The sequence below is a fragment of the Lissotriton helveticus genome, chromosome 2_1 (assembly GCF_964261635.1).
Source record: "Lissotriton helveticus chromosome 2_1, aLisHel1.1, whole genome shotgun sequence".
NCBI classification, from domain to species: domain Eukaryota; kingdom Metazoa; phylum Chordata; class Amphibia; order Caudata; family Salamandridae; genus Lissotriton; species Lissotriton helveticus.
The window spans coordinates 62,884,543-62,910,376 of NC_136059.1; the positions used below are offsets into that span (position 1 = coordinate 62,884,543).

The 25,834-nt window shown below is 45.4% G+C and overlaps 1 protein-coding gene across 1 annotated transcript in view; it reads left to right on the plus strand.

Annotated features, from left to right (window-relative positions):
* The window catches only part of LOC144817708 (long-chain-fatty-acid--CoA ligase ACSBG2-like), a 254,229-nt gene extending 228,671 nt beyond the window's left edge, over window positions 1–25,558 (plus strand). The window contains exon 11 of the mRNA XM_078674470.1: window positions 23,124–25,558. Coding sequence (XP_078530596.1) covers window positions 23,124–23,200 — 77 coding nt within the window. The 3' untranslated portion in view covers window positions 23,201–25,558. The remainder of the gene's footprint in view (window positions 1–23,123) is intronic.
* Window positions 25,559–25,834: the final 276 nt, after the last annotated feature.

Here is a 25,834-nt window from a genome sequence, read left to right on the forward strand (position 1 = left end):
TAACGACCCTGAAGATTTCTCTGGTTTTATTTTGAGCATTAGATATTTTTTCAGAGAAAAAGAATGCTTTTGCAGATAAGATAGAATTTTTGTACTTACTGCGGGCAGCTGTGTATAATAGTCTGTCTTCGGCAGAATACCCATGTCTCCATTTTCTCTCTAATTGGCGCAATTCTAATTTTTGTTTTTTAAGGTCTGCAGTGAACCATCTATGTGCATCCATGCGGCGAGCACGTGAGAACTTGGTTAAGGGGACATGCTCGTTACTAGCCTCCAGGAGCCAATTGGTGAGATCTTTATCCATAAAATGTTGATGTCTGGGGAGGGAGCTGGGAGAGAGTTAGTCAAGGTAGATATAAACTCTTGTTTGTTTAATGAGCTCCATTTCCTTGCTAGCCCCCCTACGGAGGCTAGGGCCTTTAAATGGCCGTGAAAGGTGATAAAGAATTGAAGCTGATGGTGATCCGACCATATGCAGGGCGTTATCGTTGGAACGGATAGTGGGACATTACGGGACCATATTTGGTCTAAGATATGTCCTTTTTCGTGGGTAGGAGTCAGAACTGATTGAGAAAAGTTCATGTGGGAAAAAAGCTCAAAGAGTTCTGTGGCCTGGGGTCCTGCTTCCGGATCATTGTACCAGTAATTTAAGTCTCCAATTAGCAAGACTTTGTCATAGTTGATAATTAAGCTGGCCATTTGTTCAGACATGGATACCGGAAATGTAGGCATAGTTTTAGGAGGACGATAAATCAGAACCAGTACTATAGTACCTTTATCTGAATCTGATTTAATTACTAGGTTTTCCGTGTCTGGGAGGACCAGAGAGGGTAGAGTGGTGAATGTGTGGTTTTTGTGGATGATTGCTGCAACACCCCCTCCAGATTTACCTCGTTCTCTGTTTTTCAGCAGAATATAATAGTCTGCTGGTAGGGCAGTAAGAATGTCAGGTAAGGAATCCGTAGTAAGCCATGTTTCAGATAAAAACGGAATATCTGGTCTGTTGGATTTGAGTAGTAGGAAGATATCTAGTTGGTGCTTAACTAAAGATCTGGTGTTAAGATATAGACAACGTAGAGTCAATGTGTTAGGGCTTGGGGAAGGGCTAGTAGAGGTAGGGCATAGTGGTGTGGAGTGGGAAACCTCCTCCATTAAGTGGAGAGGATAGATGTTGTTAGTCTTTAAGCGGGCGAGTGTGGTGGAATCGAGGTTGGGAATGCCAGAGTATTGCAGAGAGTGGAGTTCAGCTGATGTATAGCTATTGATTTCTCCATTCTGCCTGGTCCCTGGGCCCGGCCAGGCGCGGACGGGCGCAGACGGGCTTGCCTTAGGCGCGCCTTCGGGTATAGAGATTCATCAGTCCAACAAGTACCGACTTGCACCCACCTGGGTGATCCACTAAACAACTACAAGTACCAGAGTCCCGAGGGGTGATCCGGAGGAGGGGCTAGCGGTGTGCGCTCCATTGATGACTAAACACAATATGGCTCCCTTGAGCTTTGGGCCGACGGGCTCTTGGACGACGCACCTGCGTGCCGGTTCTGGCATCGAGGCCTTTGACTGTTGTGTGGCGGCCTTCCCTTCCACCCCTAACGATCTTTCTCTACTGATGAGGGAAGTTATCCCGAAACCCGAGACACGTCTCGGGCGATATCCTAAAACCCGGGACATGTATCGGGTCTAGAGATTCATCAGTCCAACAAGTACCGACTTGCACCCACCTGGTTGATCCACTAAAGAACTACAAGTACCAGAGTCCCGAGGGGCGATCCGGAGGAGGAGCTAGCGGTGTGCGCTCCATTGATGACTAAACACAATATGGCTCCCTTGAGCTTTCGGCCGACAGGCTCTTGGATGACGCACCTGCGTGCCTGTTCTGGCATCGAGGCCTTTGACTGTTGTGTGGTGGCCTTCTCTTCCACCCCTAACGATCTTTCTCTACTGATGAGGGAAGTTATCCCGAAACCCGAGACATGTCTCGGGCGATATCCTAAAACCCGGGACTCGGGTCTAGAGATTCATCAGTCCAACAAGTGCCAACTTGCACCCACCTGGGTGATCCACTAAAGAACTACAAGTACCAGAGTCCCGAGGGGCGATCCGGAGGAGGGGCTAGCGGTGTGCGCTCCATTGATGACTAAACACAATATGGCTCCCTTGAGCTTTGGGCCAACGGGCTCTTGGACGACGCACCTGCGTGCCGGTTCTGGCATCGAGACCTTTGACTGTTGTGTGGCGGCCTTCTCTTCCACCCCTAACGATCTTTCTCTACAGATGAGGGAAGTTATCCCGAAACCCGAGACATGTCTCGGGCGATATCCTAAAACCCGGGACATGTATCGGGTCTAGAGATTCATCAGTCCAACAAGTACCGACTTGCACCCACCTGGATGATCCACTAAAGAACTACAAGTACCAGAGTCCCGAGGGGCGATCCAGAGGAGGGGCTAGCGGTGTTCGCTCCATTGATGACTAAACACAATATGGCTCCCTTGAGCTTTGGGCCGACGGGCTCTTGGACGACGCACCTGCGTGCGCTCTGCCCACTTGTCTCTCCTCACTTTGCCCCTTTTTAAAAAGAAACGCCTCGGCGGCTGCTGATTCACTTACCTGGCCCCAAAGATCTGGAACTCACTTCCCCACTCACTTCGTAGCTGCACCAACCGTAACTGGAAGAAACAAGAGGAGATCACCGTTCCCACCTGATTTTTTAATGATAGCTCGGTGTTAAGGGTGATCCCAAGACTTTTTACCGATGGAGAGGGAGACGGGGGAGATCCCATGGAGGTTGGCCAGAAATGAGGCCCCCAGCTGATTACACTTTTGCCCGGGAGCACCAACTCGGTCTTTCCAGGGTTAAGTTTTAGATGGTTCGTCTCCATCCACCCTTGGATGTGCTGCATACTGGCCTGAAATTCTTCAACGGCGTCTGAGGAATTTAGTGGGAATATAAGTTGCAGATCATCCGCATAATTGTATATGGTGACCTTCCTGTTTTTTAATGACTGTAGCAGTGGTTTAAAGTACAGATTAAATAGGAGGGGGGACAGCGAGGAGCCCTGCGGGACACCACAGCTGGTGGGGAGTTTGGGCGCCGTGAAGTTCTCGAGTTTGACAGCCTGGAAACGGTCATGCAGAAAGGATTTGATCCAATCGAGGGCTATGCCTCGCACGCCGGCCTGTTCGACACGGTGTAATAAGATGGTGTGGTCCACCGTGTCGAACGCTGCCGACAGGTCCAGGAGCACCAAGGCCTGATGTATACCCTTGTCTGCATTTGACCTCATAGTGTCCAGGACTGCTAGAATCACCGACTCGGTAGAGTGTGCCTGGCGGAAGCCGGCTTGATTGGGTTCTAGAAAATCAGATGTCTCTATGAAGCTCGAGATACAACTAGCAACATGAGCTTCTAGGATCTTTGCACCAAAAAGGAGAAGCGATATAGGTCGATAATTTGAAAGGTTTGAAGGGTCGGCTCCAGGTTTTTTTATTAATGGGACCAACGTGGCGTTTTTGAATGCAGTAAGAACTATTCCTTGTGATAGGGATTCATTCAGGAGGGGAATTATTCCTTGGGGTATTGACGAGTATACTTCTTTTAGTATGTGCGGAGGGCAAGGATCGTTAGGAGATCCGGAAGTGACTCGATTCATTAATTCTAGTAGTTTCGATTGATCTATCAGAGGAATAGCTGCGAGTTCGTAGGGGTTTCTAGCGCTATCTACGCTACCTGCAGAAGTCATGCAGGGGTGGATGCTGTTTTTTATATTATCAATCTTATCCTTAAAGAAGTCATTGAGTTGATTGCACAGCATTTGCGTGGGAACTTGAGATGGAGAAGTTCTTGCATCATTACATAGGTCGTTAACGACCCTGAAGATTTCTCTGGTTTTATTTTGAGCATTAGATATTTTTCCAGAGAAAAAGAATGCTTTTGCAGATAAGATAGAATTTTTGTACTTACTGCGGGCAGCTGTGTATAATAGTCTGTCTTCGGCAGAATACCCATGTCTCCATTTTCTCTCTAATTGGCGCAATTCTAATTTTTGTTTTTTAAGGTCTGCAGTGAACCATCTATGTGCATCCATGCGGCGAGCACGTGAGAACTTGGTTAAGGGGACATGCTCGTTACTAGCCTCCAGGAGCCAATTGGTGAGATCTTTATCCATAAGGTTGATGTCTGGGGAGGGAGCTGGGAGAGAGTTAGTCAAGGTAGATATAAACTCTTGTTTGTTTAATGAGCTCCATCTCCTTGCTAGCCCCCCTACGGAGGCTAGGGCCTTTAAATGGCCGTGAAAGGTGATAAAGAATTGAAGCTGATGGTGATCCGACCATATGCAGGGCGTTATCGTTGGAACGGATAGTGGGACATTACGGGATCATATTTGGTCTAAGATATGTCCTTTTTCGTGGGTAGGAGTCAGAACTGATTGAGAAAAGTTCATGTGGGAAAAAAGCTCAAAGAGTTCTGTGGCCTGGGGTCCTGCTTCCGGATCATTGTACCAGTAATTTAAGTCTCCAATTAGCAAGACTTTGTCATAGTTGATAATTAAGCTGGCCATTTGTTCAGACAGGGATACCGGAAATGTAGGCATAGTTTTAGGAGGACGATAAATCAGAACCAGTACCATAGTACCTTTATCTGAATCTGATTTAATTACTAGGTTTTCCGTGTCTGGTAGGAGCAGAGAGGGTAGAGTGGTGAATGTGTGGTTTTTGTGGATGATTGCAGCAACACCCCCTCCAGATTTACCTGGTTCTCTGTTTTTCAGCAGAATATAATAGTCTGCTGGTAGGGCAGTAAGAATGTCAGGTAAGGAATCCGTAGTAAGCCATGTTTCAGATAAAAACAGAATATCTGGTCTGTTGGATTTGAGTAGTAGGAAGATATCTAGTTGGTGCTTAACTAAAGATCTGGTGTTAAGATATAGACAACGGAGAGTCAATGTGTTAGGGCTTGGGGAAGGGCTAGTAGAGGTAGGGCATAGTGGTGTGGAGTGGGAAACCTCCTCCATTAAGTGGAGAGGATAGATGTTGTTAGTCTTTAAGCGGGCGAGTGTGGTGGAATTGAGGTTGGGAATGCCAGAGTATTGCAGAGAGTGGAGTTCAGCTGACGTATAGCTATTGATTTCTCCATTCTGCCTGGTCCCTGGGCCCGGCCAGGCGCGGACGGGCGCAGACGGGCTTGCCTTAGGCGCGCCTTCGGGTATAGAGATTCATCAGTCCAACAAGTACCGACTTGCACCCACCTGGGTGATCCACTAAAGAACTACAAGTACCAGAGTCCCGAGGGGCGATCCGGAGGAGGGGCTAGCGGTGTGCGCTCCATTGATGACTAAACACAATATGGCTCCCTTGAGCTTTGGGCCGACGGGCTCTTGGACGACGCACCTGCGTGCCGGTTCTGGCATCGAGGCCTTTGACTGTTGTGTGGCGGCCTTCCCTTCCACCCCTAACGATCTTTCTCTACTGATGAGGGAAGTTATCCCGAAACCCGAGACATGTCTCGGGCGAAATCTTAAAACCCGGGACATGTATCGGGTCTAGAGATTCATCAGTCCAACAAGTACCGACTTGCACCCACCTGGTTGATCCACTAAAGAACTACAAGTACCAGAGTCCTGAAGGGCGATCCGGAGGAGGGGCTAGCGGTGTGCGCTCCATTGATGACTAAACACAATATGGCTCCCTTGAGCTTTGGGCCGACGGGCTCTTGGACGACGCACCTGCGTGCCGGTTCTGGCATCGAGGCCTTTGACTGTTGTGTGGCGGCCTTCTCTTCCACCCCTAACGATCTTTCTCTACTGATGAGGGAAGTTATCCCGAAACCCGAGACATGTCTCGGGCGATATCCTAAAACCCGGGACTCGGGTCTAGAGATTCATCAGTCCAACAAGTGCCGACTTGCACCCACCTGGGTGATCCATTAAAGAACTACAAGTACCAGAGTCCCGAGGGGCGATCCGGAGGAGGGGCTAGCGGTGTGCGCTCCATTGATGACTAAACACAATATTGCTCCCTTGAGCTTTGGGCCGACGGGCTCTTGGACGACGCACCTGCGTGCCGGTTCTGGCATCGAGGCCTTTGACTGTTGTGTGGCGGCCTTCTCTTCCACCCCTAACGATCTTTCTCTACAGATGAGGGAAGTTATCCCGAAACCCGAGACATGTCTCGGGCGATATCCTAAAACCCGGGACATGTATCGGGTCTAGAGATTCATCAGTCCAACAAGTACCGACTTGCACCCACCTGGATGATCCACTAAAGAACTACAAGTACCAGAGTCCTGAGGGGCGATCCGGAGGAGGGGCTAGCGGTGTTCGCTCCATTGATGACTAAACACAATATGGCTCCCTTGAGCTTTGGGCCGACAGGCTCTTGGACGACGCACCTGCGTGCCGGTTCTGGCATCGAGGCCTTTGACTGTTGTGTGGCGGCCTTCTCTTCCACCCCTAACGATCTTTCTCTACTGATGAGGGAAGTTATCCCGAAACCTGAGACATGTCTCGGGCGATATCCTAAAACCCGGGACATGCATCGGGTATAGAGATTCATCAGTCCAACAAGTACCGACTTGCACCCACCTGGGAGATCCACTAAAGAACTACAAGTACCAGAGTCCCGAGGGGCGATCCGGAGGAGGGGCTAGCGGTGTGCGCTCCATTGATGACTAAACACAATATGGCTCCCTTGAGCTTTGGGCCGACGGGCTCTTGGACGACGCACCTGCGTGCCGGTTCTGGCATCGAGGCCTTTGACTGTTGTGTGGCGGCCTTCTCTTCCACCCCTAACGATCTTTCTCTACTGATGAGGGAAGTTATCCTGAAACCCGAGACATGTCTCGGGCGATATCCTAAAACCCGGGACATGTATCGGGTCTAGAGATTCATCAGTCCAACAAGTATCGACTTGCACCCACCTGGGTGATCCACTAAAGAACTACAAGTACCAGAGTCCCGAGGGGCGATCCGGAGGAGGGGCTAGCGGTGTGCGCTCCATTGATGACTATACATTGGTTGCCGGTGGCCAGACGCGTGGAATTTAAGTCCCTCTGCTTCGCTTTTAAAATCCTGAACTCCTCTTCACCTGCCATTCAGGCTACCCTGCTCTCGCCCTGCATCCCCTCCCGCCAACTTTGCTCTATGGGCCAACATCTGTCGATTGTTCCTAGGGTAAAGAGAGCACGGGCTAGGGGGGGTGCCTTCTGCACACTGGCAGCCATACTTTGGAACTCTCTCCCACTGTCCATCCACAGCCTAAATAGCTACATCGCATTCGGTAAGGCAACAAACACTCATCTCTTTCCCTCACTGTAGGTCCCTATGCCTTTCATGGTGATCCTCTGCATTCAACTGTTATTAGCGCTGGGATGCCCCTTTGTTGGGGCAGCCGTGCGCTCTATAAACTATATAACATACCATAACATAACGAAACCTAATTTCTCTCTTACCACCAAATGTATGAGGTTTGGGACTAAGACAACTGGGCTGGCCCAGGAGCTCTGAGATGGCTCTATGACTCCAATTCCAGCATTTTACATACTTCAGCTTTGATGCTATTTTTCACATGATCATACTGACGATATATTTTATTCTTGACAGGTAGGCTTTCACCAGTGTTCACATCGTGGATACACCAGCTAGACTGACCAGGGTTCAAAGAGAAGATCTTAGAAAACTGATTCAGGACTTGCCTGCAATCAGTCTGGGGGTGGGCACTGAGGGTGTCTAACAAGACCACTGCTTCTACTTACCCATCTTCTCGATTAGATAGCACACATGAGGTTTGTACCTCTGTCTGACACCAACTCTTTAGGGAAGCCCACCCTGTTAAAATGCCAATGAAGGCCCTAGCCACTGCAGGAACAGTGGTTGTCCTAAAGAGAATAGCCTAGGGATACCTGGTGGCATGATCCATTACCACTAGAATATATCTGTTCCCTGATGATGTACGAGGGTCAAAGGGACCAACAATGTTGATCCCTACCCTTTCAAATGGTATACCAGCCACTGAAAGTGGGATTAAGGAGGCCTTTGACAACAACTGTAGAGGTAAGTTGCGATGCTTAGGGATGCGGAGACACCTTTTGTCCTCTTCATCAAGGCCCAGGAGACGGGTGCAGGGGTGCCTTTTCCATGCCAGACACAGCTTACTGGAGTATGTCGCTTGTGAGTCGGGTCTCCATGCAGAGGCTGCAGGCAATGTCGAGGAGTCCGGGAGAGGTCAGCTGATGGTCGACTCGGGCTCTGGAGTGCTGAGGAACCTTGCTGGAACCAGTGGGCCACTTGAACTTGGGCCAGAACCTTGGGTCCACAGGGGGAACTGGGGGCAGGCTTCACAGTTTTTCAGGTCGCAGAGTCTTTACTTTGAAGATGGTTGCTTTGTGAACTGGTCCACTGTTCTTGGGATATCTTGGACTTTATCAAAGGCAGGCAGTTCACACAAAGTTCTGAAGGTTGCTGGATTGCAGGACAAGTCATCTTTTGGTGCAAGATTATCGAGGGCAGCAGACAGGCCGTAGGGCTGGGGCTAATTCAGTCGGTCTCTGCAGTCTTCTCTGTAGGTGCGACTCTGTGGTATCAGGCTCTTCTTATGTCACCAGGAACTGAACTTCAGGGTCTTGGGGTACCACATCAATACTAGATTTAGGAGCATTACAAGGGAGTGACAGGGCCATTGGGCCCCTCACATGGGGTGTCCACACCCTCCATTATACCACCTCCTAAGGAAGGGGAGACATAGTTGTAGCCCTGATTGGATATTCCAACCATCTTTATGATGGTTGGTACTGAAAAGTGTACTTCCCCTTGGTTCTAGCACCTGAGGGGAAGAGTTGGCAAAGGGGGGCACACCTCCTATTCTTTCTATGTTTTACTGTCTGTCCTCCTGCCAACAAGAGTTGAGGACATTAGGAGTTTCTGCTCCCTCTAACAGGAGAGGCTTGGGTCCCATTACAAATGTGGCAAGGCCTTTGAAGCCCCCTACCAGGAACGGCTTTTCCTGACCCTGGAGAGGTGTGACACTGTCGACCGTGAAAGGCATTGTTCCCAACCTCACAATATGCAGGCATCCTCCCCATGTGATCAGAACACTGTCTGGTGGTAGCGGGCTGACTCAGGCCAGTCGAGGACTACACTAAGGATTGGTAGGATTCAGGGAGCTCCTCGTAAGGGTCCTATATGTGCATTTTTGGTATTAATCTGGCACTGGAATCAGTGCAGGTTTACTATGCTGAGATGTTTGGCACCACACATCCCACATTTCAGTGATGCCTTCATGGAGCTGGGGAACTTGTAATGAGCAGTTAAGATTATCAGAGGGTAGTGTTAAGCATGTATTGTACACACAGTGATAATAAATGAGACACACACTCAATGAATACATCTGAGACCAATTGATAAAAATAATCCTTGGTTATATTTATTTATAGAACCACAGAACTTCATCCCAGGTAAATACGTTTTGCAATTGAATTACTTTTCAATGTAAAAAGTGGACAATTTGCAAGGTTACCTTTGGAAGGAAGAAAACATTCAACATACTTATAGGCAACATTCACTTACAAGAGCGTTGTTTGGAAGTTAAGGTCAGTATTGGGCAAGGTTGGGTTTTGCACCAACAGTACACTGACAACACACAGGGGACAGGGCCAACCGGGTGCAGGGTGCAAATTTTAGGTCAGGTGCCCAGTACAAATCCGTAGGTCCACGGGCAATTGCACATGGGCTGCTTATAAGTAAAAAGCAGCAGCTATGGTTACCAGTCTCCGGAGGTTGACCAGCCTATGTGTTTACTATTGCTTCCCTGGTAACTTTACAATATCCAGGAAGGGATGAGCAGATATGCCCTCACAGGAGATATGGTGCACATTGCCTTAAGGCTAAAGCCTTCTTGAGGGGTGTCTTACCTATATCTCATGCAGTTTCCATGGGCATGGCACACAGGGATGTGTGCCATGTAGACTCTTCAGTTTTGTCTGCACCAAAACATGTAGGCTGCAGTGACAGTGTACGTTTGATTGACGAGGGGTCCTTTATGGTGGCACAATTCATGCTGCAGCTCTTAGGGACCCTCTTTAACCACTAGGCCCTTGGTACCAGGTTACCTTTTTCTAGGGGCTTATATGTGAGCTAATTGGGTGTCAATTGCTGAAACAACAGGAACAGTTTATGGAAGGAGATCTGGCACAGGGTGCACTTTCAGTCAAAACTCTGTGCACTTCCAGTTGAAACAACATCATTTTCAAGGCAAAAAATGGGGGCTAACAATGTCCAAAAGAGGCACTTTCCTACAGCTGTTATTTTTCCAACTCCATTTCAATATTTTTCTTATTTCAACTGTTACTTTTTATAGGAAAACGTTCAAGGATCTACACATATGACCCCTTGCAGAATTCAGTATTTTGTCTACTTTTCAGAAATGTATAACATTCCGGGATCCACCATGGGTTTCACACCCACTTCTAGCACTGACTGGAAAGAGGTTGAATGCACTAACATTTGGGAGGATTGGCAATGTCTCAGTAAAATGCCAACATTGTGTTGAAAAAGTTGTTTTTCTGATTCAAGTATGTGATTTTAGCGCCGCAAACCCTTTGTTGATCCCACAAAGAATAATACACACAGACTCACGCAGCACTACAAACCTTGTGTACCTTCAGAATCCTTAGGATGTTGGAGAAAAAGGCACAAATTTGCCATGGATACCTTATGTGTACAAAACGTCATGGGTGCTTAAGCGCGAACTACACCAAAGAGCCAAACAAAGGCTTAGCATGGGTTGGGGAGAGTGAAGGCCTAGCAATGAAAGGGTTATCTGGGCTACTATTAGCACCGAAGGCAGCCTAATTCAACTTTCACAGATGGTCACACCTGCATTTCTATTCTGAACAATAGAAGCAAAGTTCACTAAAGAAACATCAGCTGTATCTCCAGTTTAGCAGATAAGTCAAATGAAGGCTGGATTTGCCTTCCTTGTAGCCTTTGCTGAGGGACATTGATTACAGCTTTGTATGACACTTGGGGCATGATTCTGAATATGACATTTTCCTTGTAAACCTCAGTTTCCACCACTACGACCTCAACGTCACCACCACCGCTAACCTACTTGAAAGCATGGACAACTTCAGTCTCACCCAGCCATTTACCAACCCCTCACACAAACCAGGACACATGCTTGATTCCATCTTCACAGCCAGCGATAGAGTCAGATGCAGTCATGTCACTGAGCTCACATGGACAGACCACACAATCTTTCGACTTCATAATCACCAGACCCCCACACCACCCAAAGCCACTGACTTCCCCCAAAGCAGCTGGTGCTCAGTGGCAGCGTGCCAGTGGACCGACACCCTCAGCACTTTACAAGCTGACACTGCACCCAACCTGGAAAAGAACTACAAGAACGTCACCACTTGGTTCACCAATTACACCAACAGAGTAGCCCCAATCAAGGCCAGCAAAGGTAATAGATCCACCGGACCGCATTAAAGCCAGATCCAACCACAGCAAATACATTTTCATATTTGTTATAGCATACTCCAACCCTCAGTCATGAAAAACATCATCATCCTTTCCCAGGAACTTTACAGCACCCTGGCGGACTTCTTCCGTGACAATATGTCCACACTCGACATTTAACCCCAGCACATCCATTCTGCCCTCTTCGGCTATCTCGCTCCCACAGAAGTAAAGCCCGGATTACCTTCTCACCACCTGGAACTAGCTTACAAACAGAACACCATAGCTATCATGAACTCATTCTACTCAGGACCCCATGGACCCTTGTCCTCATCAGATTTTTAACCTCTGTAGCAAGAAGATCAAATCCCTCTTCAATGCATTCATCATCATGGCCACCTTCCCCAGAGAATAGAAACACGCAGAAGTCACATCCCTTCTAAAGAAGCCATCTGCTGACCCCAGCAAACTCAAATACTACTGATCCATCTTTCTGCCTACCCTCCCAACCAAAGGTCTCAAAAAAGCCATCAGCCACAATCTCACAGAACACCTGGAGAACAACCATCTCCTGGACACCTCCCCATCATGATTCCACACCAATCACAGTACCAAAATCGTCCTCTTCACTACCATCAATGACACCAGAACCCTCCTCGATCAGGGAGAAATGGCAGCCCTGATCATCCTTGACCTCTCTGCAGCTTTCAACACCATATCCCACCACACCCTGATCAAAAGACTACATAGTATCACAATCCAAGGAGACACCCTAAAGTGGATCACTTCCTTCCTCACAGCAAGAATCATCTGCAGCCGTCATATGCTGTTCAATGCTTACGTTATACCAATGCTTACCAATGCCCATGAATTAAACATCATATCCTACGCAGATGACAACCAGCTCCACTTTTCTCTCTCAGAAGTACCTACCTCCACGAGAGCCAACTCCCACAGGTGTATGATGTACATTGCTGACTGAATGAAAACAACTGTCTGAAACTCAACACCGGCAAATTGAAAGTGCTGATCTTCGGTAACAGTATCTCCCCGTGGATGACTCCTGGTGGCCCTTGGAACTAGGAACATTACCTGAACTGGTGGAACATGCTTGTAACTTTAACATTATCCTAAACAGCAAATTCATCATAAAAACCCAGATCAGTGCAGTCTTATCTGCATGTTCCATCATCCTTTGCATGCTTGGGAAAATCTTCAAATGGCTCGCCATCAACACCAGACATACTGTCACTCAAGCCCTAGTCACTAGCTGCCTGAACTACCACAATGCACTGTATCCAGGGATGCCAATTCACCTCTTGAAGAGACTGCAAACCATACAGAAATCAGAGGCCAGACTCATCTATGACTTTCCCAAATGGACCCACATCACCCCTCAACTATAGAAACCCCACTGGCTCCCCATATAGAAGATACTTCATTTCAATATGCTAATCCACACTGACAAAGCCTTGCACAACCAAGGACCAGCCTATATCAACCCCCATCTGAACTTCCACCAATCATCTAGACATCTGTGCTCCTCCTCCTTCTCCCTTGTGAAAACTCACCGCATCCGCCGTAGCAGCAGTGTAAGACTCTCCTTCTCTTACCTCATGGCTAAATCCAGGCTCCAAATTCGGTTTCTCAGTCATAACAAACCCCAGACTTTTTTTGGGGGAGCAATTCCTCATCACTCGTTTAGTATATGTTCAGAGATGTTGAATATAGAGTCGGCTGTAAATTGTATGTGTTAGAATTAGCATCTTTTGACGTGTTTCCCCTGTCTTTTTGCTTTCTGACGTCCCGGTTTTGACTCTGTTTTTGCTGGTTTAGTGTCTCTGTGCACTTTCTGACTTCTGTTCAGTGTTGAAGTGCAAGTGCTCCTATTGTAAATTGCTGTCATGGATTGGTGTTTCAATTATTGGCTTATTTGATTTACTAGTCAGTCGCTAGTACAGTGCACTGTGTGTGCCCAGGACCCGTAAATCAGATGCTGCTAGTGGGCTTGCGGCACTCATTGTGCCACCCACACAAGCAGCCTGTAAATGTAACTCTGGCCTGCCATTGCAGAGTCTGTGTGCAGTGTGGTATTGCCATGTCAACTTGGCAAGTGTACCTGATAGCCAGGCCCTATCCTTTTCTTTCTTACTTATCAGTCACCCCTAAGGTAGGCCCAAGGTACCCCTGCGGGTAGGATGCAGTGTATGTGAAAGGTAGGACATGTCCTGGTGAATGTGGCATGTCGTGATAGTGAATTACTGCCAATTTCATTTTTCACTATTGCAAGGCTACCTGTTACCATAGGACAGAATGTGGAGTTTGTTTATAAGATCTTATAAATAGTACTACCCCTAAGAACAAGGTAGACAAATAAAGTTTAATATGACTAAACTCAGAATCTAAAGATGCAGTAAAGGTGATTTTTGCATTCTGTGTTTGAAAATACCACTTTTAGAAAGTAGGTATTTTCTTGCTTAGCCCCACCTGTGTGCCTCTGCTGGGTTTGTGGATTGACTGCCTGGTTTTGGGATGACAGGGGCTGGGGGGAGTAGTGGCTCCAGGGAGTCTAGATGGGTCAGGCATGGGCTGAATAGACCTGGGCTGCATTTAGAGTAGGGGGAGGAGAATGGGCCTGGTCTGCCTCAGACAATGCTGTTTCCACCCCTTGCCAGAAAGCTGCATTAGAGAGGACAGAACTGGTTCTGGCTGGGCACAGACACTCTCTGACCCCAGAGAACAAAGGATTTTGGGCTATAAAAACTGGGGCCCAAACTCCTATGCTATAGAACTCTTTTGGACCCAAGATGACTGCCAATAAGAAGAACTGGAGGAGCTGTGAGGAGGGACTACCAATTTGCTGTGTGCTTTGCTGTGTTGGCCTGCTGTGACTGCTTCTGTCTTGGGCAGTGAAAGGACTGGACTGAGCTTTCTGCAATTTCTTTTGTGAGTTTCTCCAAGGGCAAGTGGTAGAACTTGCCTCCTATTCAAGAAGTCTCAGAAACGGTAAAGACTTGAAGTTCTTAAAATGAATGCATTTTTATATAGGGTAGTTTCTATGCCCAACACAATGCAATAAAGTGAACAGATATTCCTAATGAAATGTTGCTAACTTTTCTTGTTTCAAGTAAAAATTATTTAACAACAAGGGGTGGTGATGGACAGAGTTTCTGAATTAAGCAGAATACTCTCACCCAGTCAAGAGATCAGGGCTAGATCCAACACCGTTTTTTAGCTCACTGCACCATCCCAGTTCAGAACCTGGTTAAATGCAAATTAGTCTGTTCCTGTCCCAGTGCATCATGGGAACAGGGCAAACCAAACTACCAAGCCAATTCTTACACTGGGAAGGAAACAAGCTTCCGGGGACCGGTTTCTGGCATTTTCAGCCGTCGTCGGCCCGGCTTGCTTGAATTCTGATGGTGCAATGAGCAAGGGACTCACATCTGAGTATACCCTTCCACGCTTAGGGTGGACAAAACATTTAACAACAAGGGGTGGTGATGGACAGAGTTTCTGAATTAAGCAGAATACTCTCACCCAGTCAAGAGATCAGGGCTAGATCCAACACGTTTTTTTAGCTCACTGCACCATCCCAGTTCAGAACCTGGTTATATGCAAATTAGTCTGTTCCTGTCCCAGTGCATGATGGGAACAGGGCAAACCAAACTACCAAGCCAATTCTTACACTGGGAAGGAAACAAGCTTCCGGGGACCAGTTTCTGGCATTTTCAGCCGTCGTCGGCCCGGCTTGCTTGAATCCTGATGGTGCAATGAGCAAGGGACTCACATCTGAGTATACCCTTCCACGCTTAGGGTGGACAAAACATTTAACAACAAGGGGTGGTGATGGACAGAGTTTCTGAATTAAGCAGAATACTCTCACCCAGTCAAGAGATCAGGGCTAGATCCAACACCGTTTTTTAGCTCACTGCACCATCCCAGTTCAGAACCTGGTTAAATGCAAATTAGTCTGTTCCTGTCCCAGTGCATCATGGGAACAGGGCAAACCAAACTACCAAGCCAATTCTTACACTGGGAAGGAAACAAGCTTCCGGGGACCGGTTTCTGGCATTTTCAGCCGTCGTCGGCCCGGCTTGCTTGAATTCTGATGGTGCAATGAGCAAGGGACTCACATCTGAGTATACCCTTCCACGCTTAGGGTGGACAAAACATTTAACAACAAGGGGTGGTGATGGACAGAGTTTCTGAATTAAGCAGAATACTCTCACCCAGTCAAGAGATCAGGGCTAGATCCAACACGTTTTTTTAGCTCACTGCACCATCCCAGTTCAGAACCTGGTTATATGCAAATTAGTCTGTTCCTGTCCCAGTGCATGATGGGAACAGGGCAAACCAAACTACCAAGCCAATTCTTACACTGGGAAGGAAACAAGCTTCCGGGGACCAGTTTCTGGCATTTTCAGCCGTCGTCGGCCCGGCTTGCTTGAATCCTGATGGTGCAATGAGCAAGGGACTCACATCTGAGTATACCCTTCCACGCTTAGGGTGGACAAAACATTTAACAACAAGGGGTGGTGATGGACAGAGTTTCTGAATTAAGCAGAATACTCTCACCCAGTCAAGAGATCAGGGCTAGATCCAACACCGTTTTTTAGCTCACTGCACCATCCCAGTTCAGAACCTGGTTATATGCAAATTAGTCTGTTCCTGTCCCAGTGCATGATGGGAACAGGGCAAACCAAACTACCAAGCCAATTCTTACACTGGGAAGGAAACAAGCTTCCGGGGACCGGTGTCTGGCATTTTCAGCCGTCGTCGGCCCGGCTTGCTTGAATCCTGATGGTGCAATGAGCAAGGGACTCACATCTGAGTATACCCTTCCACGCTTAGGGTGGACAAAACATTTAACAACAAGGGGTGGTGATGGACAGAGTTTCTGAATTAAGCAGAATACTCTCACCCAGTCAAGAGATCAGGGCTTGATCCAACACCGTTTTTTAGCTCACTGCACCATCCCAGTTCAGAACCTGGTTATAAGCAAATTAGTCTGTTCCTGTCCCAGTGCATGATGGGAACAGGGCAAACCAAACTACCAAGCCAATTCTTACACTGGGAAGGAAACAAGCTTCCGGGGACCGGTTTCTGGCATTTTCAGCCGTCGTCGGCCCGGCTTGCTTGAATCCTGATGGTGCAATGAGCAAGGGACTCACATCTGAGTATACCCTTCCACGCTTGGGGTGGACAAAACATTTAACAACAAGGGGTGGTGATGGACAGAGTTTCTGAATTAAGCAGAATACTCTCACCCAGTCAAGAGATCAGGGCTAGATCCAACACCGTTTTTTTAGCTCACTGCACCATCCCAGTTCAGAACCTGGTTATATGCAAATTAGTCTGTTCCTGTCCCAGTGCATGATGGGAACAGGGCAACCCAAACTACCAAGCCAATTCTTACACTGGGAAGGAAACAAGCTTCCGGGGACCGGTTTCTGGCATTTTCAGCCGTCGTCGGCCCGGCTTGCTTGAATCCTGATGGTGCAATGAGCAAGGGACTCACATCTGAGTATACCCTTCCACGCTTGGGGTGGACAAAACATTTAACAACAAGGGGTGGTGATGGACAGAGTTTCTGAATTAAGCAGAATACTCTCACCCAGTCAAGAGATCAGGGCTAGATCCAACACCGTTTTTTACCTCACTGCACCATCCCAGTTCAGAACCTGGTTATATGCAAATTAGTCTGTTCCTGTCCCAGTGCATGATGGGAACAGGGCAAACCAAACTACCAAACCAATTCTTACACTGGGAAGGAAACAAGCTTCCGGGGACCGGTTTCTGGCATTTTCAGCCGTCGTCGGCCCGGCTTGCTTGAATCCTGATGGTGCAATGAGCAAGGGACTCACATCTGAGTATACCCTTCCACGCTTGGGGTGGACAAAACATTTAACAACAAGGGGTGGTGATGGACAGAGTTTCTGAATTAAGCAGAATACTCTCACCCAGTCAAGAGACCAGGGCTAGATCCAACACCGTTTTTTAGCTCACTGCACCATCCCAGTTCAGAACCTGGTTATATGCAAATTAGTCTGTTCCTGTCCCAGTGCATGATGGGAACAGGGCAAACCAAACTACCAAGCCAATTCTTACACTGGGAAGGAAACAAGCTTCCGGGGACCAGTTTCTGGCATTTTCAGCCGTCGTCGGCCCGGCTTGCTTGAATCCTGATGGTGCAATGAGCAAGGGACTCACATCTAGTATACCCTTCCACGCTTAGGGTGGACAAAACATTTAACAACAAGGGGTGGTGATGGACAGAGTTTCTGAATTAAGCAGAATACTCTCACCCAGTCAAGAGATCAGGGCTATTGGGTATTTGTGGTAAGAGTGGCACTTAACCAAAGAAAGGAAGGTCCCCCTACTATCTCTGATATAAATTCATCAGTGTGATACAGAGCTTCTTTAGCTGTACCCGCTGACACTGTTGTAATGTGTAATGTGTAATTCAGGTATATCACAGCAATGTATTTGCTGGATACTGCCTGCTGCTACCTACATAAGCCAAACAAGGACAACCCTAAATGCCCAAAGTGAGATGGGTAATTCAATGATATTAAAAACAGTTGTCCTGTGGAACTCATTCCAGGAATACCTGTAGTCTAACTTCAATGTATTCCGCTGAATTGTACAATGATTAGTGCTATGTGTTAGCTAAGACCCACTATTTCACTCCTTGGTAGACATTATATTGTTTTTCATGTCGTCCAGAAGAGGTCTTACAATAGAAATTGGGTTTAAAAACCCTGTTCCCTTGTTACAGAATGAAATGAAGGAAATATAAACAGAAATATAAACAGAAATATAATCCCCTAACATGAACTGCGCCTCGCAATAAAGAGAATATTAAAGACCTACACTCCAACTATAAATGCATCTTAAATTGAATGCATTTTTATATAGGGTAGTTTCTATGCCCAACACAATGCAATAAAGTGAACAGATATTCCTAATGAAATGTTGCTAACTTTTCTTGTTTCAAGTAAAAATTATTTAACAACAAGGGGTGGTGATGGACAGAGTTTCTGAATTAAGCAGAATACTCTCACCCAGTCAAGAGATCAGGGCTAGATCCAACACCGTTTTTTAGCTCACTGCACCATCCCAGTTCAGAACCTGGTTAAATGCAAATTAGTCTGTTCCTGTCCCAGTGCATCATGGGAACAGGGCAAACCAAACTACCAAGCCAATTCTTACACTGGGAAGGAAACAAGCTTCCGGGGACCGGTTTCTGGCATTTTCAGCCGTCGTCGGCCCGGCTTGCTTGAATCCTGATGGTGCAATGAGCAAGGGACTCACATCTGAGTATACCCTTCCACGCCTGGGCGGAATTTCAATTACTCCAAAGTAATTTTAGTAATTTCAATAATTCTATATTACTGTCTGATGCAGATTTACAGATACTAATGCAATGTAATTAGGAGCAATTTAGGGCTGAAAAAACGTACCACAAATACACATTTATTGAGAGAGAGCAACTGCTTATGCTTGCTATTTATGTTCTCTTGCATTCAGCTCTATTTGTTAACGCAAAATGCATCCTTGTGTTCATTTTGGGTATGAGAGGGCATTTTTGCACGTAGAAACTAGCAGTATTCTACTCATGGAATTCTGTGTAATCTAGCTGACTTTTGTGATAATTCAGCATTGTTTTGGCAACACTGAATAACAGGAGTTGTTCACCCTGGGGAAAAATAATTGGTTTCTTTCTCAATTGCAATCCTACAGGAAAAATAACAGCCCTCAAAGACTCTGTCAATAGTTGATGATGTTGTTGACTCCTAGCTGCCTCTCTTTTAGGTTTCTTTAGTTCATCCAGGTCATATTGGGTATTTGTGGTAAGAGTGGCACTTAACCAAAGAAAGGAAGGTCCCCCTACTATCTCTGATATAAATTCATCAGTGTGATACAGAGCTTCTTTAGCTGTACCCGCTGACACTGTTGTAATGTGTAATGTGTAATTCAGGTATATCACAGCAATGTATTTGCTGGATACTGCCTGCTGCTACCTACATAAGCCAAACAAGGACAACCCTAAATGCCCAAAGTGAGATGGGTAATTCAATGATATTAAAAACAGTTGTCCTGTGGAACTCATTCCAGGAATACCTGTAGTCTAACTTCAATGTATTCCGCTGAATTGTACAATGATTAGTGCTATGTGTTAGCTAAGACCCACTATTTCACTCCTTGGTAGACATTATATTGTTTTTCATGTCGTCCAGAAGAGGTCTTACAATAGAAATTGGGTTTAAAAACCCTGTTCCCTTGTTACAGAATGAAATGAAGGAAATATAAACAGAAATATAAACAGAAATATAATCCCCTAACATGAACTGCGCCTCGCAATAAAGAGAATATTAAAGACCTACACTCCAACTATAAATGCATTATTGGGGCCCGGAAAAAAGAATTGCAAAATGAGGCAAGGGACAAATTTAGCTTAGCGGTAGCCACAAACAATAGTAAACTGTTCTGGGAGACGGTTAACTGTCCTTTCTTAAAGGATAATAGTCAACCAGGTCTAACCTCGTATGTTTAAAGTGATGTTTGGATTGAATATTATACATCGATTTTTAACCCTGAGAGGAGTGATACCAACTTATCACCGACTCTATCTGGCCCACAATACCCCTATCGATAAACCTAGAGGAAGTCTATGAAGGGCTAGTGGACAGTAAAGGAGGTAAAGCTCTAGGGCCTGATGGGGTGCCCATCGATCTATATAAGAACGAAATGGATCTCTGGGCTCCAATATTAGTGAAGATTTTTAACGCTGCAGTAGAAGGCCAGTTTCCGCCTACATGGGGGCAATCATTAATTATCTCCTTGTTTAAAAAAGGTTCCAAATCCAAGGCATGCAACTATTGACCTATTTCACTGTTGGACTCATAGCTCAAAGTGATGAGTAGGGTCATGTTGAAAAGACTCGAAGTGTGGGCTGAAGAAAACAAAATCCTATCTCCAGCTAAATATGGATTTAGGGCCGGTTTGGGCACTTTGGAACATTGTGTTAATCTGGATTTACTTATTAGTAAATATACACTGACCAAAGGGGGTAATTTGTGTTTTGCGGACCTTAGTAGCACTTTCGATCGCGTGGACCACTCCATATTGTGGCAAATATTGCTGGATAATGGCACCCCGAAAGAAATTGTATACTTTTTGCCGAGGGTCTACGAGAAATTGTCTATTAAAGTGCGCCATGGCCCGGCAGGCGAAGGTACTCCCCTGTTTAAAGTTAAAAGAGGCATCCGCCAGGGGTGTGTACTTGCCCCATTTTTGTTTTCAATGTTTATTAATCAGGTGGATACAGTATTAAAACAAATACCAGCGGATGCCCCTTTGATTGATGGCCAAGTTGTCCCAATTTTATTATACGCAGATGATGCAGTTTTATTATCACGCACCCCTATCGGCCTCCAGCGTCTTATCGATAATTTTACACTTTTTATTAATCACAGGTAACTTAGAATTAACAAATCCAGAACATTTGTAATGTCATGTGGAAATAGAGTAACAAAACTCGGAAAGGCTTTTTATTTAGAAGGAACAAGAATGCAATCAGTTAAATCCTTTTGTTATCTTGGTGTTACATTTGCAGAAAATGGGAAATGGTCACATGAATATGTTAACATTCTCCATATAATGAGTAGGAATACCAATAGTATTTTTAGATTCTCTTCAAAAGTGGGAGCACGAAGAATTAAAGACATGGTGACTATATATAATGCTAGATGCGTGTCCTCTGCACTTTATGGAGCATGAATTTGGGGTCACCACCATGATCAAACACTACAACAAGACGAAAATAATTTCCTTAAACGCTTGTTGAGTGTACCACCATCGGCTTCCACAGAACTAATACATCAGGAAGTGGGTCTAAACTATATCTCAGATTTGGCAGCACTTTGTCCTCTTTTATTATTGCGTTCCATCTGTGCAAAAAATGAAACTGCACTTACACAATGCATTATCAAAGACTGTTTAAAGCTCGACCACTGTTTACGTATTCCTTGGCTGAGCTGCATCCATCATTGGTATAGCCTTTTATTTAATTGCAATATCTTTACCAAACCAGAATATGCGGCCATAATTGCTAAAAGGGAGCTCAGGGAAACATTCCTGGGCCACAAACGTGAGACCAGAGAAAGTTTACTTAAGTTACAACCAACTGTTGTATTTTATCAACAACTGAACTTTAAAACTGGTTTTCAATCATATCTAGATGGTGTAACAATAACCTCACACCATTTTGTTCTGATACGTTTAAGGCTTGGGATTGTTCACCATGTTGTGGCATTTCCGATCATGAAAAGAAGCACTAGTTTACTATGGCCATGTGATAATATGTCTAAGCAAAGTTTCTGTCATTTTGTAATGTTTCGTAAATTTTATTGTTTTTTAAGGAAATTTTACTTAAAACCGTTGTTTTTAAAATATCATATCAGATCCACTAACAATGCTATGAGGCTAGTATCGTCATTGGAAATTTGGGATGTTGCTTCTACGTGGCTTCTTATATTTAAAAATGTATTGCTGCTAGGAAATCAATTGTCCCATAAAACCTATTAGATCTTGAGTTCTCTATTTTTATGGTATCCTGCACTTTATGCCTAAATTTGCACAAAAAGACATTGAGTTTGCATGTGACATTGTTTTTTGCGTGATTTGCACATAACCTTGTATTGTTAATTATTATAATTGTGTTTGTAAGATGCATTAGTCACTTTACACATGTCACTTTTTTGCGTAACTTGCACATGATATACAATGTTAATATCCGTCAAACGCCATAATATTTATTTGATTGTCTACAACCATAAAAGGCTTTACTATTTTGCAAAATGTATAGGGTAAATATTGTAAGGATGTTGTAGGATTTAAGTATGCATATAGTAAGCACAAGACACTTTATTGCGAAATGTATCTATAAATTGAATATTGTTACCTTTTTGCACATACCCGTTTTTAATTAGCTCCCCATGCTAAACACTTGCTAAAATTTGAAATGTAATGGTGGTGGCAATTAATCTACGTATTTCATGTATGCTTATATGGTTGGTATTTAAACACCGAATAAAAGCTTTGAAAACGAACTGTGTTCCAAACTGTTGATAACCAGGGATATATATGTATATTGTATTTGGTATCAATCTTATATATTCTCCTACACCAGCACTGCATCATCTGCACATTTTTGGGTTATGACTAAGGTTTATATATCAACATAATACTAATTATGATACATTTCAACTGAACACCTTGAAAATAGACTGCAAGTATTCCTAAATTCAGTTCTACAGACAACAGTTTTTTACTTATATTGAATTACCCTAGTAACTGTTCACAAATAAAGTTGTCCTTGTTTGTTTTATATAGCAAGGGAGAGCACAAATACTTTACCGCTGGTTAGTAGAGGCAAATTGCACAGTGATCTACAGCCAGCCAAAAACCTCAAGGCAAAAATCTGGGGGAACACCATGCAAATGATGATCATTTCCTACAATGATATTAATTGACCACAATATTCCCTTTGATAACTTACAAAAGCCACTGTCACACTTTTCTTTAATGCCACAGGTTCCTGTTTCAAACACTTGGCTGTCCCTTGTTTTTTAACACACTTCTCTTCTTTGGCCACAGGTCCCACTTTGAAGCTGAGGCGTTCTGTGGTTATGATGAAGTACAAGGAGTGCATTGAAGAGCTCTACAAACTGTGACATATTTTAATGAAGAATGCAAGCATGTGCTTGGGGTGCTTTTAAATTAGTGTTTACAATTCATAAATGAAAGATTGTCATGTTGGGTAGAGGATAGACAGAACCTATTTTTTCAAAATATCCGCATAATGAATGTACATTCATGGAATCGGAATATATCATTAGAATGACATTCATGTGACCCTCCTGAGAGTATGCTGGGTACATTTGCTCTAAACAAATTGGTGGCAGTTCAATATATAATATTACATACAATATATCACTTTAATATTGCGTCCGCTATATCAGCAACCACTATGTTGTAAACTAAGTAGATGGAGTAAATAAAGATTCTTGAGCAAGCTCTAAAAAAGGGTTGCTTGGGACCTTCGCTCCCCATGCCAGACCAATATTTTGAAAGATACACAAACAAAAGATAACAAGTATTGGCAACGCCAATCGATAGTGCCTTTAAGAGCTATTGACTTCACAAATATCTTCATAGACGTGCTGTCCAGTATTGTGGTGGCTGTGCAGGATGTCTAAAAATAGAAGACACAATGTTTGACTGCCTTGTAAGCTTTTAGGTGCGTGCTTGCATTCAACAATCCTGTACATATGTACAAAAGAACACAGTGGACCTGATTCACAAAGAAAGTTACCACCCATAACTTTCTGACTGCGGAGTCCCTGCACTTGGGGTGCAGCCTCTGCATTTGGGGCAGAGTCATTGCACTTGGGTAGGAGCCTCTGTTTCGAATTTGCACTATACGGGTACTCTGCCCCAAATGTGGAGACTCCTCTGTGACAGTGGAGGCTCTGCCCCAATTGCAGGGACTTTGCATTTGGAAAGTTACGAGTCGTAACTTTCTTTGTGAATCAAGCCCGAGTATTTTTATGGACCCATGATGGAGTGGTGAATAAAAAAAAGTTTCTTCAAAACTAGAGAAACCTGCGGGAGCAGGTTGTAGATGGGGTGGAGCCTAAAGCACAATGAGAAGTGCAACAAGGCAGGGAGAGGAGAAGCAACACAGCAAACTGGGTGAGAAGCAGCAAAAGAGAAAGTACACGGTTGAGAGAGTGCCACACCAGTGCCGTTGGGGGAGAGAAACACAAGTGTGAGAGACAGCATTGTGGAGGGGGGTGAAAGAACGCAAGGGAGACAGCTGGAAAAACATGTCCGCTCATGGAGTGCTTAACCAAAACAAACATTCTAAGTTGTGTCAAGCTTGCTTGGCCATTTGGCTTCTGAAGGCCAGAATGTAGTTCACTAAATCCTAGGGAATCTTCCTTGGAGCTTGCTCCTGCCCATCCTTCACCAAACTCAGAGGGTCTCTGACTGGGTGTCCATACAAAAGCTTAAAGGGGCTGAAGCCCGCTCCCATCTGTGGCACTTCCCTGTATGCAAACAGAAGGGATGGCAAGAGCATGTCCCACTTATTCCTCAGGCCCTTCAGGCTTCTTGTTGAATTTCTCAACAAACCCATCTGTTTATGGATGGTAAGTGGTGGAGAACTTGTAGGTTACCCCACACTTCTTCCACATTGACTGCATATAAGCAGACATGAAGGTGGTGCCTCAGTCAGCCATCACTTCCTCTGGGAAACCCACTCGGGTAAAAATCTTCATTGGGGCCTTTGCCACTGCAGGTACAGTTGTGGTCCTCTGGGTACCTGGCGGCATGATCCACCAGAAGCAGAAGAAACCTGTTCCCTGAAGCATTCTGGAGATCCATAAGTCCAACAATGTTGATTTCCACCCTCTTAAAGGCTGTGTCAAAATGACGGGCACAGGATTAAGAGGAGCTTTCAGCCTCTCCCATGTCTTCCCACTGATGGGCAGGTTGCACAAGTCCTACAGAATGCCTCTGAGGAAGTCTTGATCATAGGCCAATAAAAGTGAGAAACAAGGCTTGCAAAGGTCCTGTCATGGCCCAGGTGTCCTAGTAAGGACATTTTATGAGCCAGCATGTTGTTGTCCCATGAAATAGAGTTGTAGGCTCACTGTAAAGTAGGTTGTCCTCACAGTAAATGTGATGGCTTCCAGAGGCATCACCTGCTGCTTGGGCTTCATCCTGTTGCCTCATGCCCTCATCTGTTTGGCACTCCCTCTGTGCCCTAAATAACTCCTCAAAGGTGGATTGTTCTTTTACATTACATATATAGAGGATCGCGAACACCCAGTATTCCAATCTTGTGCTGAATCACACTCAATTTGTAGCCTGCATAAAGGGTGTCACGCTCTGATTCTTGAGTGTGAACAGACTAGAATAGAAGCACCGTTCCCCAATTGGGGTTTGTCCCCTTTAGCACTGCATGTGTCCCTGGGCAAGGAGTAAATTGTGTTCAGGAATTTAAATAAAAAAATTCATCAATCGAAGTTCTCTTGAATTTGTTTATTATTCAATGGTGGTATTCTCATTGGCTGTCAGAATGCTCAGGAGACGCCCAATGAGGGTGGTGGAAGGCAGGTGCTACTTTACCTTCTAGGAGCTGCTCTGTGTTCCACAGGCACTGGCGCAGACACATTAGCAAAACTTTGAAAGCTCCGCTGGCAGAGCAGTGTAGAGCTCACCTCCCACCACTAAATGAGACCCTTTCTCGTATGAGTTGTTATGGGGGCCTGAAGAGAACTTGTTCTTTTTTATCTCCCCCT